This window comes from Mixophyes fleayi, chromosome 5 (genome assembly GCF_038048845.1).
Source record: "Mixophyes fleayi isolate aMixFle1 chromosome 5, aMixFle1.hap1, whole genome shotgun sequence".
Taxonomy (NCBI): Eukaryota; Metazoa; Chordata; class Amphibia; order Anura; family Limnodynastidae; genus Mixophyes; species Mixophyes fleayi.
This window is the reverse complement of record NC_134406.1, coordinates 251,660,466-251,674,895: the sequence shown is the minus strand read 5'-3', so window position 1 is coordinate 251,674,895 and position 14,430 is coordinate 251,660,466. Positions and strand designations below refer to the sequence as shown.

The 14,430-nt window shown below is 39.6% G+C and overlaps 1 protein-coding gene across 1 annotated transcript in view; it reads left to right on the top strand.

Moving 5' to 3' along the window:
* NCALD (neurocalcin delta) overlaps nt 1–14,430 on the top strand; it is a 79,442-nt gene that overhangs the window by 47,376 nt on the left and 17,636 nt on the right. Inside the window, exon 2 of the mRNA XM_075213899.1 lies at nt 13,351–13,747. Within this exon, the coding sequence (XP_075070000.1) occupies nt 13,370–13,747 (378 nt within the window). The 5' untranslated portion in view covers nt 13,351–13,369. The remainder of the gene's footprint in view (nt 1–13,350; nt 13,748–14,430) is intronic.

Here is a 14,430-nt window from a genome sequence, read left to right as displayed (position 1 = left end):
TGGTAACTTCTGCAAGCAGGCTTACTATTACCATCATTGAAACAGGGTAAAGTCATATAACAAGAATATTTTTTTATATCTTAATCCCTTAATATTTTATTTATACCAATAACACAGTGAGAAAATGGAATAATATAGGGTTACCACCCCTTTAATAACCTTGTATTAAGTACTGGTCTCCGTTTACTGTTGCTGATGTTTTGCTTTATACAGTAGCTGTACGTTATTGACAGCGGTATTTCCCCCAAGAGATTCTGTAGCAGCTGCAGACTTAATTACACCTGCGCACATGCAGACACGCAGCAATTCACCGGGCTATGTAAGGGTTCAGACGTCCCTTGTTGGGATCATCAGTTTATAAAGAGAGAAGGGCAATACGTGATCTCTCACTGCTACAGAGAAAACAGAGTTTATTGTATCCCGGGCGATTGTATTGTTACTGCTGAATGTTATCATAATAAATTTCTCCTGGATTTCCTGAGGAAGATTCTGTATAGCGGCCAGTGACTCATACTGCATGAATATTTATACAGCCGATCGTGCAACACGGCTCAGAAGTCTCTCTCCTACACATGCATTGTAGATGCGTCTAACTCAAACACTTCCATGTATATACTAAGGTTATGCTTATAATGCATTGTTACAGTTCATCTCCCTATATTGACACTTGTATAGCTTTAGCTAACCAAGTACTGCCAAGCTCTGTTAAATAGAGATATATTGCCCACACATTTCTACCTAGAATACTACAGCAAGACCAATTTACAGGGCTAAATTCAATCCAGTAGAATTCCTGTTAACCCCTTTATTAAAATTACATTGCTGCCATGGTTACATTCATGTAATTAGTACAACCACAGGAATCAGAGAAAATGTAATGAGCTACTTCTCACGATTACAGTAACAGAAATATGTTTTTTATGTGAGGTCTGACAAAGTTAAATTGCGCCGTCTCACTGGATTTTCTCCTTACTCTAAATCTACATTATGTGTGAAGCTGCCCACTCACGTTACCATACAATTATTCCGCACAATTGCTGAACAAACAAGATAGGCAAGCAATTTGGAGACACACATGGATGGCCACATTCTATAGATTTGATGGTTCAGGCACCAGGCCACATGCAGAACAATGGAGAACTAGCCACACACGTAAACATTTATTGGTTCCCAGTGATCTCACACGTTAGCTCACTGGGGTCATTGGTGACCCAGTCTTTTGGTTCTCTCTGGATATGATTTTGGAATCATATGGGTGCCAACACACTGTCAACGGTAGCCACTGTTGTGTAATTCAGAGAGGGGAATTGAGTAGATAAAATATTTAACTGCTTCCCCCACTTTATGACCAAGTGGTGTGCACTTTTTCTTTTCTTTTTTTTTAGTTTACTTATGTGAATTTTATATGATATTTCTCTGTATAGATTGGGTTTTCTTCTGGTAGTATATTAGAATAATAATCTTTTTTTATTGTAAGTTCTAGGGAAACCTAGGCAAATTTAGGGAATAAAATACGCCTTTTGAAGATACTGCTTTTAGTAACATTTATGCAATTAGTGTAATCCCGTTATTTTACGAAAATATGTATTCAGATAGCTTCCGTATATAGCAACAAATAAAATATTTTTTCTTTTAAGTTCAAAGGAGTGATAGGGCTATATTGAAAGCGTGCAGTTTTATGGCTTCGTTTATTGTCTTCACCTTTTTTTTATTATTATCATGTCTAAGTTTGTTTGGGCCAGCACAAAATATATCCGTGTAAATTGGATTCAACTGAGCTGCTTCAGTTCTCTCCCGCACTCTGCTGGGTCTGCCCTGTGCTGGGGAGAAGTTCTTGTGATGTCACTGTAGTGAGGTCACAGGATTTCCAGTTTGAGAGAGCAGCACTTTGATGGGGGCGCCAGGATCCGAATGAGACGGTTCCAGACGCCCTCTCTGGAGCCGTTGCACTGTTTGAAACATTGAGCAGTTGGCAAGTAGTTAAGTGACTTTAAATGTGGCGGGATACCAGATATTCTCTAATATGTTGGTAATGAGCCATCAGCCAAATAATATTGTGCCAGTGGAGATCCTGAGAAAGTTGTTCAAATGGCAAATTGTAGCTCACACGACTTGTGCTGAGTAACATACTGTATGGACTACATTAGTTAATGCCCCCACATGTAATGATTAAGAGAGAGGGTCCATCCCTTATGACCCAACAGTTCTCTTGAAAGTGTTAATAAAGTGAGGGTTTTGTTTCCATTTTTATTTTACTTGGTGAGTCAGCCTCAAAAGACAAATTTGGACTCTACTGTATTGAAACAGCAATGCTTGCCAAAGTCTTGCTTTTATTTTCAGCTTGTCTTAGCAAAGCAAATAGTGAAAGTGGCTGAGATAGGATGCCAACATTCCCACTGTCACCAGTGCGGGAAACCCAGGAGAGTGCCCTGTATTTATATACAGGGTGGGAATACACCCTTAAACATAGAATTGTAATGTGAAGGTGACGTGCGTGTAAACACGGTGCTCCCTTTTAATGATAAGTATTAGTCTGTAGTAACTCAGGAGGCACATACTGGTTTTCAAAGACTTTATCTGTTCCTTATTCAAATTCAGATTTGAGAGGAATAAAACGAAGGATTCCATTTGACTGAAATACCATAGAGTGTGGAATTCAAATAGAAATACGGTGCACTCCTGTATCACAAAACTCACCCACGTTTTATAATGGTTCAGTCCGACACAGTTGTCACTTACACTCATCCTTCAAAAACGTATATGGAGGACAGGCTGCACCCATGTCACGGTTAAATGCAGGAATACAGCTAGGAGCCACGAATATGGTGAAAAACACTCAATGTTTATTTGCTGAAGTGTACAAATAGTAGGTAATCATGAGTTTGTAGTAAATACCAGGTACAAGCTGATGCAGGAAGCAGAAGGTATGGAGAGATCCCAAGCAGCAAGTAACCAGAAGCAAAGCAGAAGGCAGGAACAACAGAATGTAACAACAATAACCAGCAATGTATGCTGGGAGTGACAGGTATAAATAGGGGAAACACCCAGGTGCAAGGAATAATTCCTAAAGCGCAAGAAGCAGGCACAATAGCAGCACCTCTGGTGATCAGAGGTACTGCTGATAACACATAAAATGAAACACAAATAATAAAGTCCAGGAGGCAGGAGCTGTCAATACAAAGCAGCAAGCTGTAAGCAGATTGTTACAACCCACAAGTAGAATGATGAAAGCTCACTCAAAAGTGTGTTTATTCCAGTACTAAAGGAAAGTGTTTGCGTGGGTTTCCTCCGGGTGCTCTGATTTTCTCCCACACTCCAAAAACATACTGGTAGGTTAATTGGCTGCTATTAAATTGCCCTTAGTCTCTCTCTGTGTGTGTGTGTGTGTTCGGGGATTTAGATTGTAAGCTCCAATGGGGCAGGGACTGATATGAATGAGTTCTCTGTACAGCGCTGCTGAATTAGTGGCGCTGTATAAACAAATAGATGATGAAAGTACAAATAACACTACTTTTTATGGATAGTCCTGGATATACTGCTGCGAGAGCTTCTCTCTGTTGGTGTGTACAGTTTTTCAGCACGCCTTCAGTATAGCTACACGAGGAAGCTTTGTTGTGCCAATGTAAGCATCAGAGTATGATGCAATCCACATATATATAGAAGACATAGAAAGGAAGTTATATTATAACTTTTTACACTGACAATTAAATAAAATGACCTACTTATTTATTTATTTTATATATTTTTATTGTATGTTTATCTTGATAAGAGTTGTAAAATTGTCATAGTTTTTTTTATTTATTGAAAATACATTACTATAACAATATATAAAAATAGCTTTACGACATCGGAGAACTGAATACATTTAGGATACATGGAAAACGTAACTGCAATATACATCAGCTAAAATAAAGTCAGCACATCTAAGTAATATTTGGCAGTTACAATGAAAGAAACAAATTAACCCTGGATGGTAATGGGGCAAAATTTAAAAGTGGTTTCTCAAAGATCCTGCATGTCGTGATTGAGATCAGGCACCCAGGCTATATAGATGCATCAAATATGTCCGGTATATCAGATAATGTACACACCCCCAGGATGCATGCTTCCTACCCGAGTGTGTAAGAATAATGGTCTGGAAGTATTTTGTATGGTTTGACCCTTAGTTTCAATGATGGGAAATCTTAATGCTACAGCATACAGTGACATTCTAGAGAATTGTGTGCTTCCAACTTGCGGAAAAGTTTGGGGAAGGCCTGTTCCTGTTCATCATCATCATCTTAATCTATTTATTTATATAGTGCCACTAATTCCGAAGCACTGTACAGAGAATGCACTCACATCAGCCCCTGCTCCATTGGAGCTTACAGTCTAAGGGCAAATTGATAGCAGCCAATTAACCTACCAGTATGTTTTTGGAGTGTGGGAGGAAAGCCACTGAAACACGGGGAGAACATACAAACTCCACACAGCATTCAGCATAGCAATGTCCCTGTGCACAAAGTGAGGTCCATCAAAAAATGGTTTCCTGAGTTTGATGTGGAAGAACTTGTCTGGCCTGCACAGAGCCCTGACATCAACCCCATTCAACCCCTTTGGTATGAATTGGAACTTTGATTGCAAGCCAGGCCTTATCGCCCAACATCCGTGCCCGACCTCACTAATGCTCTTGTGGCTGAACGGATGCGAATCACACAGTCATGTTCCATCTAGTGGGAAGCCTCCCCAGAAGAGTGGAGGCTGTTACAGCAGCAACGGAGAGACCAATTCCTTATTAATGCTTGTGGATTTGGAATGAGATGTTCATCAAGAACATTTGGATGTGATTTTCTGATGTCCACATACTTTTGGCCATGTGGTGTACTATATAGATGTTATAGATATTGTGGCACAACAATATGCAGACATTTTTCTGCACACTTTACACTAAGTGGAGTGCCAGCAGATGTCACTGGTAGATGATTGCTCGCTCTGTGCTTCCTTGAGTTGTGCAGACGATATGGATGCACATCGGCTACCATCTCTTACCTCTCTCTGCTGAGTACAGGAGCTGAGTAATGTATAATTGACATGTTCTAAATATTCAAGTATTACTTGAAAGAATATGAATGGACAATGTCCACAGCCTTCAAATAAGGATTTTTGCCAGAACTGGTTTTCTTTGGGTCTTGTACTATCATTTTAATGGGACCTGTTTTTCTCCTGTACTTTGCATGTTGTCAGACACACTCTAAGTTATGCTACACTCACAACTTGGCAACTCTTATAAAGACAACTCTAATGTCCCCTTGCCCCCCCCCCCCCCTTCCTTCCTCTACACACCTAATCTCACTTCTATGTTGTGGGAACATATAGCCAGGATGTTTTACCCATCTCACCAGCAGAAGTTTGACCGTAAATGTTCCCAGTCCTACCCGACCAACCTCGCAGCAGAACAAATTTTCATCCCAGCTCTTTTCATAGACTGTAAATTAATTAAATTTAGACACACATACACACACACACACACACACACACACACACACACACACAAAATCATATTTCCCAATGTATGTTTGGGAATCAGGACATGGCCACCTCCAAAAAGGGGGCATGGTCCCGTCACACTGAGAGGTGTGACTAGTGCATCTGAAGTGTTGGATCACTGCCGACCTTCCACCCTTGCTTTCACCCGTTCACCCCTGCACTGCTGACAGTGTGCGGCTAGCGGCAAATACCAACATTCCAACAGTTGGGACAATACATAGCTACAAATGTGGGCATAACTATTTTAAAGGGAACATGGGATGAAAGTAAGAGCTGGGTGGGGTTATCTGTAAAGGGAGAGCTGAATGTGGTCTGCCTTCCTATCCTGCAATTATAGATTCACACACCATGAAATCCACTTCCAAAAAAATAAAATAAACACATATACAAAAATGGTACAATACACGATATTGCTTATCTACTGTATGCTGCAGATGTCCTTTATCCCAGCTAGCAGTGATAAGTAATGCAGGCTCTGTTGGCCTTGTAGCAGTGTGCATTCACGTATTCTATACTTGTTCTGCGTTCACCCGGTAACCTGGCTGAGTGCTGGAGTGTGAAATATGTAAATAGCTTCAAGGCTGATTAGGTCTTGGAGTGTTGTGAATGAGAGGAAAGACACCTGCTGGCATGTTACATGAGAAGCATTAGCACAAATCAGATTGACAACGTATGTCCAGAAAAGCTTATTCTACATCTTAGAGTAAACCTGTAATACCAACAGAAAACTTCATGTCTTTAAAGGCACAGACACACGTCCTTTTTTTAACACCTATCAAGCGCAAAGTGTTTTATTCACGGTTGTGCTGTGTGCCCTATTATTAGCACTTGTAGGCTCTCCAGTGCATTGAATTGAAGAAACATTTACAGAAATGGAACAGGTAGTATTCAGAGAAACACGAGTGGAATGGAATGAAAGTCAAGGAAAAGTGACAGTGGGTATGGTAGTACTACAAACAATGATTTCTAGTGTCAGGCCTGTTTTATTACTTATTATAAAATCATATGGGAAAAACATTTTAAAAAAAATGGGAGTGGGTCTGAAACATTAAATAAACATTCGTTGTTGAAGGAAAGAACTTTAGTTATTTATTTTCCCATTACCATCCAAAGCGCAGTGTAAAGGTCCATCTCACTTTCTAATCCAGGTCTGTCCAACTGTTGGCCCATAGGTCAGATGGGCCCCTCCAAAGCATTTCTGTGGCCCCTACAGTTCTTAGAAGCTCCATATGTCTTGTTGGATGACATCATTCTTGATCAGTAGTAAGTGGACAAATTTATTTATTAAATGTTCAAAAGCCCTATCTCTGGCGAAAGTGTATTTCCTGGAGATAGGGCGTATCCCTATCTGTTAAAGGGGTCACCGCCGGTGACTGCTCTCCTGTTGTCAGACATTAGCTTTGCGGGTCTCCCCGGCCTTACCGCACAGGTATATAGGCTTACACATAGCAAGGGTTGGCTTATAAGCCACATCCAAAAAGGCTTTAAATAGGCTTGATGGACAGCTGCTAAGACATTAGCCAGTATTTTGAAACAAAACCAGAGAGGAAATAAACCCGTGTCAGGTAAATTCCATATTGAATATGGTACCAGCTGAACTGCAATATAAATGCCATGTTTTTGGCAGGTTAGTGCATCTGATTTAAGTTGCATTTTAATGGTGTTATAGACATATAGGTCAATGTAAGACCTGCATACAATGATATACCCTTAATGCTGGGGTGCAGGCTTAAATGTTTTGATCAAAATCCGAACCAATACCCCATGTTTTCATTTTATTAGATACACACAGATATGCCGTGTAAGGACATGCACTGACAACAACTGTCTTTTTGTTTTTTTAGATAAAAAATATATCTTTAGCTGGAGTTATCCTTTTTCTATGATGAGCATTTATTTCACCAATTATCACTAAACAGTACGGAAACTTTTCCCCGGGAACCTATTATCCAGAAGATGCTGAAAGCTAGAAAGGGAAAAACGTTAATTATATTGGGCCTTCATTAAGGAAAGTTAAGCAAAAGTAAGTAAGGCAAAACCATGTTATATTGGAGGGGGAGGTAAATTTAAAATGTGATGGCAGATTTATATATGGGGTAGGGCATGTCCTAGATCAACTTTAAATTTCAGTGTAAAAATAAGCTATTAATTATTTGTGCCCTGCATGAAAACAGCCAGTATTTTCCTTATGTGCAAAATAATAAACTCATTTGCACCCCTTGCATTGTAACATGGTTTTGTCCAGAAAGCTTGAGTAAGAAAACTTACTCACTTTTTTGCTTAACTTTACTTAATGAATCAGGCCCGGGGGTAAATGTATTAATGTACGGATTCTTCCACTCCAGCGTGTTTCCCTTTACAATGCAGCGCCGCTTTAAATTTAATCGCCGAAGACGCTGAACACGCCGGAGTTGAAGAATCCGGACATTAATACATTTACCCCCCAGTGTCACCAAGTGTTTCTTCTTACAGTCATTGTGAGGAGCACTGCTAAACAATTTAATGAGAAGGGAATGCCAGGGGCAGTGTGCAGAGAGATGGGCCCTTTTTGAATATGATTTAGTAGATTTTAGGCAAGGTGCTACAAATATGTAGGAAAATAACCCTATCCGGAAAACCACAATTTCCAAGTATTCTGAATAATACACATTAAAGGCGACCTGTAAACAGGTCCAATAATTTGTTATTACGGTATTTATTTCCGTTATTGCACAGTACTTTTTTCACTATGAACCCCATTCACTCAGAAGAGAGTATTTTTCAATATGCAGTTTATGCAGTATGATCGCTTCCTACAGCCCAGCAGAAGAGATGTGAGCTACAGAGGAAGCCAATCCAATGGTAGGTTCTGGAGCCAGGCATGATTTACTGTGGATCACTGGTATTCAGTGACTTCACGCTCACCAAGCTGTAAATGACTCTGCTCTCTCCTAGGTTTTAGAACCCAGGTACATCCTGTGTAGCAGATATTTTCAAACTGGGATGAATTCAGATGTGTGACCAGCTCTAGTCATGTGTAACACTTAATAATAAAGTCACGCTGTTTATGAGGATAACAAGGTCATTTTACTAAAATGTTTGAATATCGGTCTTCTTGATAAGTAAAATAAGGTATAAATCAAGTTACTTGGTAGTGACGTTTTGCACAATGTGGCCACTAGGTGGCGATGTTCTGTTGCTGTATGAGTTATACTTCATTTGACCTCATCAGAACAATGGTTATGGGAAACCACAGATTTATATTTATTAATACTAATATTCTGAGAGAATGATCTTTTCAGCTATGACGTATAATTGATATGTTCTACAGTGTTCTCCCCAGAAATTTTTGCCAGCACTAAGAAGCAACCAGGTGGGGGCAGTTGTAATACTATGTATAGTGTTGAAAAATGTTGGATGTTAATGCCCACACCTGCCAGGACTGGTCAGACTGGTGGCCAGGACTGGTCAGACTGGTGGTCAGTGGTCTAACACACACTGCTGTGCTGTAGTGCCTGTTCTAATATTAGAAAAAATGGTTTATTCTATTATAATAGGATTTTGTTGGGCTCCAAGAGCCGGTTGGATAGTAAAAACAAATAGTGAAATAGGTGCTGGGGAAAACATTGTTCTATGGACCTTATAAAAAAATAAAGTGGAAAAAACAAGAAGAAATTTGGTTCATAAACCAAACCAAATATATGGGATAAATATACTAAGGTGTATTTATTTGTAAATCAATTGAAACACTTTAATTGCACACACCGATGGATTCAAATCAATGATGTGACCTGCAGAGAAATCTAGTGTTTGAGTGTTATTTGTGTTTGTAGTCTCAGCAGCATGTAAAATGAATAGAGCCTGATTCATTAAGGAAAGGAAAGCAAGAAAATGAGTAACTTTGAACCCTGGCAAAACCATGTTACAATGCAAGAGGTGCAAATGAGTTTATTATTTTGCACATAAGGAAAATACTGGCTGTTTTTTTTTTTCATGTAGGATGCAAATACTTGATAGCTTTATGTTTACACTGACATTAAAAGTTGATCCAGGACAAGCCCTACCCCAACTATAAATCCATCCTCACATTTTAAATTTACCTCCCCCCTCCAATACAATATGGTTTTGCCGAGGTGCAAAGTTACTCCTTTTTTTTTTTGCTTTCCTTTCCTTAATGAATCAGGCCCAGTGTCTCTATTTTAAGATGGGAAACGGCGCTTTTAGAAGGTGAACGGTTGCATGCGTTGATTTGCATTTTCTTTTAAATCTCTTTGATGTCTGTGGCATGTCCACGCAAGAATTTGTAACGCCACCCAATCACATTGTAACTCTATATAGTGTTTTGTTGTGGACTCCTCCACTTCACAGCATTGGCAGCATAGCATAAAGATGAATCGATCAGCTGAGCCGGAATGCCTTGCTTCTTCCCCAGTGGTTTCCAAATGGAATGCCATGTGCGAAAAGGCTTGTGAGAATGTGTCCTAAGGGAGTATTTAGATGCAGTTTTCTAGTATTTAAAGGGCAAAAAACAAAATGCTTTTAGAAAGCTGGGAAAAGTGCCTGTGAGGAAAAGCCTTAAATATAGAATATATGGTATTTCTTACATGGATTTGAGTATATAATCTGCTTCCACTTGGAGAGACGTTGGTCTTGTTGAGGAAGTGCGTTTGACACTTTCAGATAACTTCTTGTGGCCACTGATTGACAGTGGCATCAATTAACTTAACACAGACAAGTGTCCTATCCATTTGTAGTCTAGTGGCCTCATACACAGAACAAAGCAGTATATGGTCGCCTAGTTCTGTATTGGTAGAAATCCAGTAATCAGAGTATTATGACTGTCTGAAATATTTCGATCTGACAAAATGTAAAGGAGAAAATAGTCAAAATATTAAACTATACCCATAATGTATGCACATCGGAAACATTTATATTTTGATTGGCACAACAAGTTTATGTGGTTATAAACTAAGATAGACTTCAGTGTGACCTTAAAACACAGTGTATTGGCCTCTGGTACACGGCAGAAATAATTTTCATGTACGTCATTGGGATGTCGGTGACATTACAACTATAGACTGTCTTCCCTGTAATTATCAAGGACAACTTGCAGCAGTTCATAGCACTGTATTATTTATACGAAGAGACTGAAAGCCAGACACTCTCCGTTCTTGTAACCTAACTACAGCCGCGTTCTCTGGCTGTGCTACAACCAGTATTTTACATGAATTAGATCAGCGTTCCTCAACCTTTTACTTACTAAGATCACCCATCTTATCTATAAGTGTTTATTATTAGTTTTCCTGTATATCAGCTTCCACCCACACATTACAGGCTTTCAAAGTAATTACCTCATTACTATGTCACTCTATAGAAAATAGATGATGTGAGAAATGAAAATAATGTCTTAAATTAGCTAGGAAATCTTAATCTGATTTTTATCAAATAATAAAATCTTACACACATTAGAATTGGGACTGGTCTATGGGTTATAATTGTAACTTTCGGTGTCGTATTTAAGAGAAGAGGGTTCTGTGAAATGTTATTTATAAGTTAGTCCCTGGAGTCACTGTTTTGCCCCTTGGGCAGGGGCAGGCTGGGCTTATGGAGCAGGAGGGCATCTGCCCTCCAGGCCGGTACCATGGTGCGCTACCTTGGGCTGGGTCACTGGGCACACTGCATTTTTATTTTTTTTTAAATAGGCTGCTGAGTCGAATCTTGCCCACCCGGGCTAGTATTTGCCAGCCCTCCCCCGCCCTTGGGTATTCAGAGAATGACACTGGCCAGAGCTGAGCATTCCCACCTACAGACTGTTTCACCTTGCTAGAGCTCATCAGTGCAGTTTATGGGATTTTTTTCTTCTCTGTATGTGCATTACTATAGAGCATACTTGCCGACTTTTTTGACCTCCGGAGGGGAGAGGTACAAGTGGCAACTGAAAGGGTCATGGCGCCACGATCTGCATCATCACGGCCCCTCCTACACTGTACAATGCCACAGTTAGCATCATCGTGCAGCTGCTTGGCAGGCCATGATGACTAGATTGCTCTAGGGAAGAGGGTGGGATGTGGCAGGGAAGGGAACGATGACCTTCACTTCCGGGAGTCTGGGAGGACTCCTCAAAATTTGTCAGTCTCCCAAATGTTCCGAGAGAGTAGACCATAGAGACAGCATCACTGAAACACTGTAAAGGTTTATGGGAAGTTTTACATACTCTAGAGCAGACCTGGCCAACCTGTGACTCTCCGGGTGTTTTGAAACTACAAGCCCCTGCATGCTTTGCCAGTAGATATCCAGCTGATAGCTGGCAAGGTAGGCTGGGACCTATAGTTTCACAACACCTAGACTGCCACAGGTTGGCCAGGCTTGCTCTAGTGGGACAATATGCAAATATGCCATTCCTATTTAGGTGAAGAGTCTTCTGAAAAATAGCATTTACGTGACAGCATTTGATTGTATCCACAGGCTAGTAGTCATCACATGATATGGTCCATTTTTCACTGTCTAGATTCCTAAATACAAAGTCCAAATTCCTTCTTTGCATCCTTTAGTGCCTAGTTAGTGTTTTGCAGTTTGTTTCTACATCCTTGGCTGTATCTACCATGTTTATATGTAGGTTCCAATTGCAGTATTAACTTACTTTGTGGTTATAAAGAAACTCAGAAGCCCAGTCTCCTACAACAGCTGTACTGTAATACTTTCCTCATTATCCAAATAAATTATATTTACATTATTCAGTTTCTTATGTAACCCACCTATGGCAGGCTGCAATGTTATTTTATTGCAGGTGTCGCCACCCTGTGGTAGGTTTGTGGACTTACCTTTTTTTGGGCAGCTATAAAGAAGTACTGTTATACTGTTTGTGTGTGATTCTTCAGTTTAGTAGTTTTGTCATATTGCTATTATTTATTCATTTACAAGTTGAGTTCTATTACTGTGGAGATGTAAGCTGTAGGTATGATAAGAGATACATAATGTGAGATATATCTTACTTGCTTTTTTATGCAATTTTTCATTGATTTATTGCTTTTGTGTAGAAGTAACTTTTTTTAAATATAATGTTGCACAAGAAAATTCTTCCTAAGTTGCAAAAATTTAATTGTGTTTCAGCGTTTTACCATCTCATAATATCACTCTAAAATAACCTTGTAAACTTAAAAAATTATAAATTATACAAATCCTTTTGAAAAAAAGAAGAAGAAAATGTAGCTAAATGTTTGAATAAGGTAAAAGTACAAGGTTATTATTGTCTTTTAAAACAAAAACAAAACAACTACATCTTTTAGTACTTTACCTGTAAACAATTGCGTGGGTTACACGCAACACATATCACTTTGTTTTGGCACTGGCGCACCCTTGTAGTCAATGTCCAACTTCTTATAACCCCACCCTTCTTAAATACTGCTCGGTTTAGCTTTCCTTATGGCTTACATTAATCAGAGTGAGAGGACAACTTGGGCAAAGTTTGCTGACAAAATGGATTTCTCAGCTAACTTGCAAGTGGAAGGGGTCAAACCAATCCACCCAAAAGTATAGCACTAGACGGGATTATCTGCCAACTAGGGCGGAACCCAAGGCCACGTTGAGATTTGAATGAGTCCCACTGTGTATATATTAGAGGTAATGGTATATATGTGTTTACTGTGTATGACAATTGCACAGTGCAACTCCTGTAGTATTTGTGCCAAACCTGAAATTGCCTTTGATGGTCTAACCCTAACCCTTTGCACTATGCAAAGGGGGTATTGTGAAAAGGGCATGGCCTAAACACTTGTTTAAATACGTTTTTATATACGCTTAGTTGTATTAACAGCTATTTCTGTCTTTTTTTTTTTTTACCTTAAGTTGAAAACCAAACGTCGACATGGGGAAACAGAACAGCAAGCTACGTCCTGAGGTCATGCAGGATTTACTAGAAAGCACGGACTTTACCGAGCATGAGATCCAGGAGTGGTACAAAGGCTTCTTGAGAGACTGCCCAAGTGGACATTTAACGATGGAGGAGTTTAAGAAAATATACGGGAACTTTTTCCCATATGGGGACGCTTCGAAATTTGCAGAACATGTATTCCGTACTTTTGATGCTAATGGCGATGGGACAATTGATTTTAGAGAATTTATCATTGCTTTGAGCGTGACGTCCAGGGGGAAGCTGGAACAGAAGCTGAAGTGGGCGTTCAGTATGTATGACCTGGATGGAAACGGCTATATCAGCAAGTCGGAAATGCTGGAAATAGTACAGGTGTGTAGTCATGGTTACATTATTATTCTAATCTTATTATCTGACACTAAACTATAGAGGATAAACATTAATAGACACAGAGCGGGGACAATGCATTTCTGTGCCCAAGGTAACTATTCAGAATTACACATCCATCCACCTTCCGCCACTACTAAGGGAAGTAACGGCCTTTTTTTTTTTTTTCAAAGCAAAAACAACATTGTATTAAACACAGAAAACTTCAACAAGGTTTAATATGTAACACAAGAATATATTTAAATTTTTTAAGAGTAAATCCGTGAATGACACTAATATATTTACCAAATCAGAGATGTGATTACCAGGACACCACCGCCGTTGCGTGATGGTTTCTGAGGTGGTTGAGGATGACTTATGATTGGAACTAGGACTCAAGTAAATCAGTCACTGTCACTTATTATGGGAAGAATTAAATACTTAGAGGTAGCCATACTCATTAACGATACGTAACCCCAAGTCCTTAATGTACACTACAGAGTCCAATAGATCTCCATGTCCACCACATTCAGTCCCAATGTCCATAATATACAGCTTAATAGACCCATGCTATTATATACCAGCAAAACTCCAAGCCGTTACTTATATATAAACACTGGCAGGGGTGGAGCGCAGATCTACAGGCTCCGTTGTACCAAAATTTGAAGCTCCGCTATTCCCCCAACCCC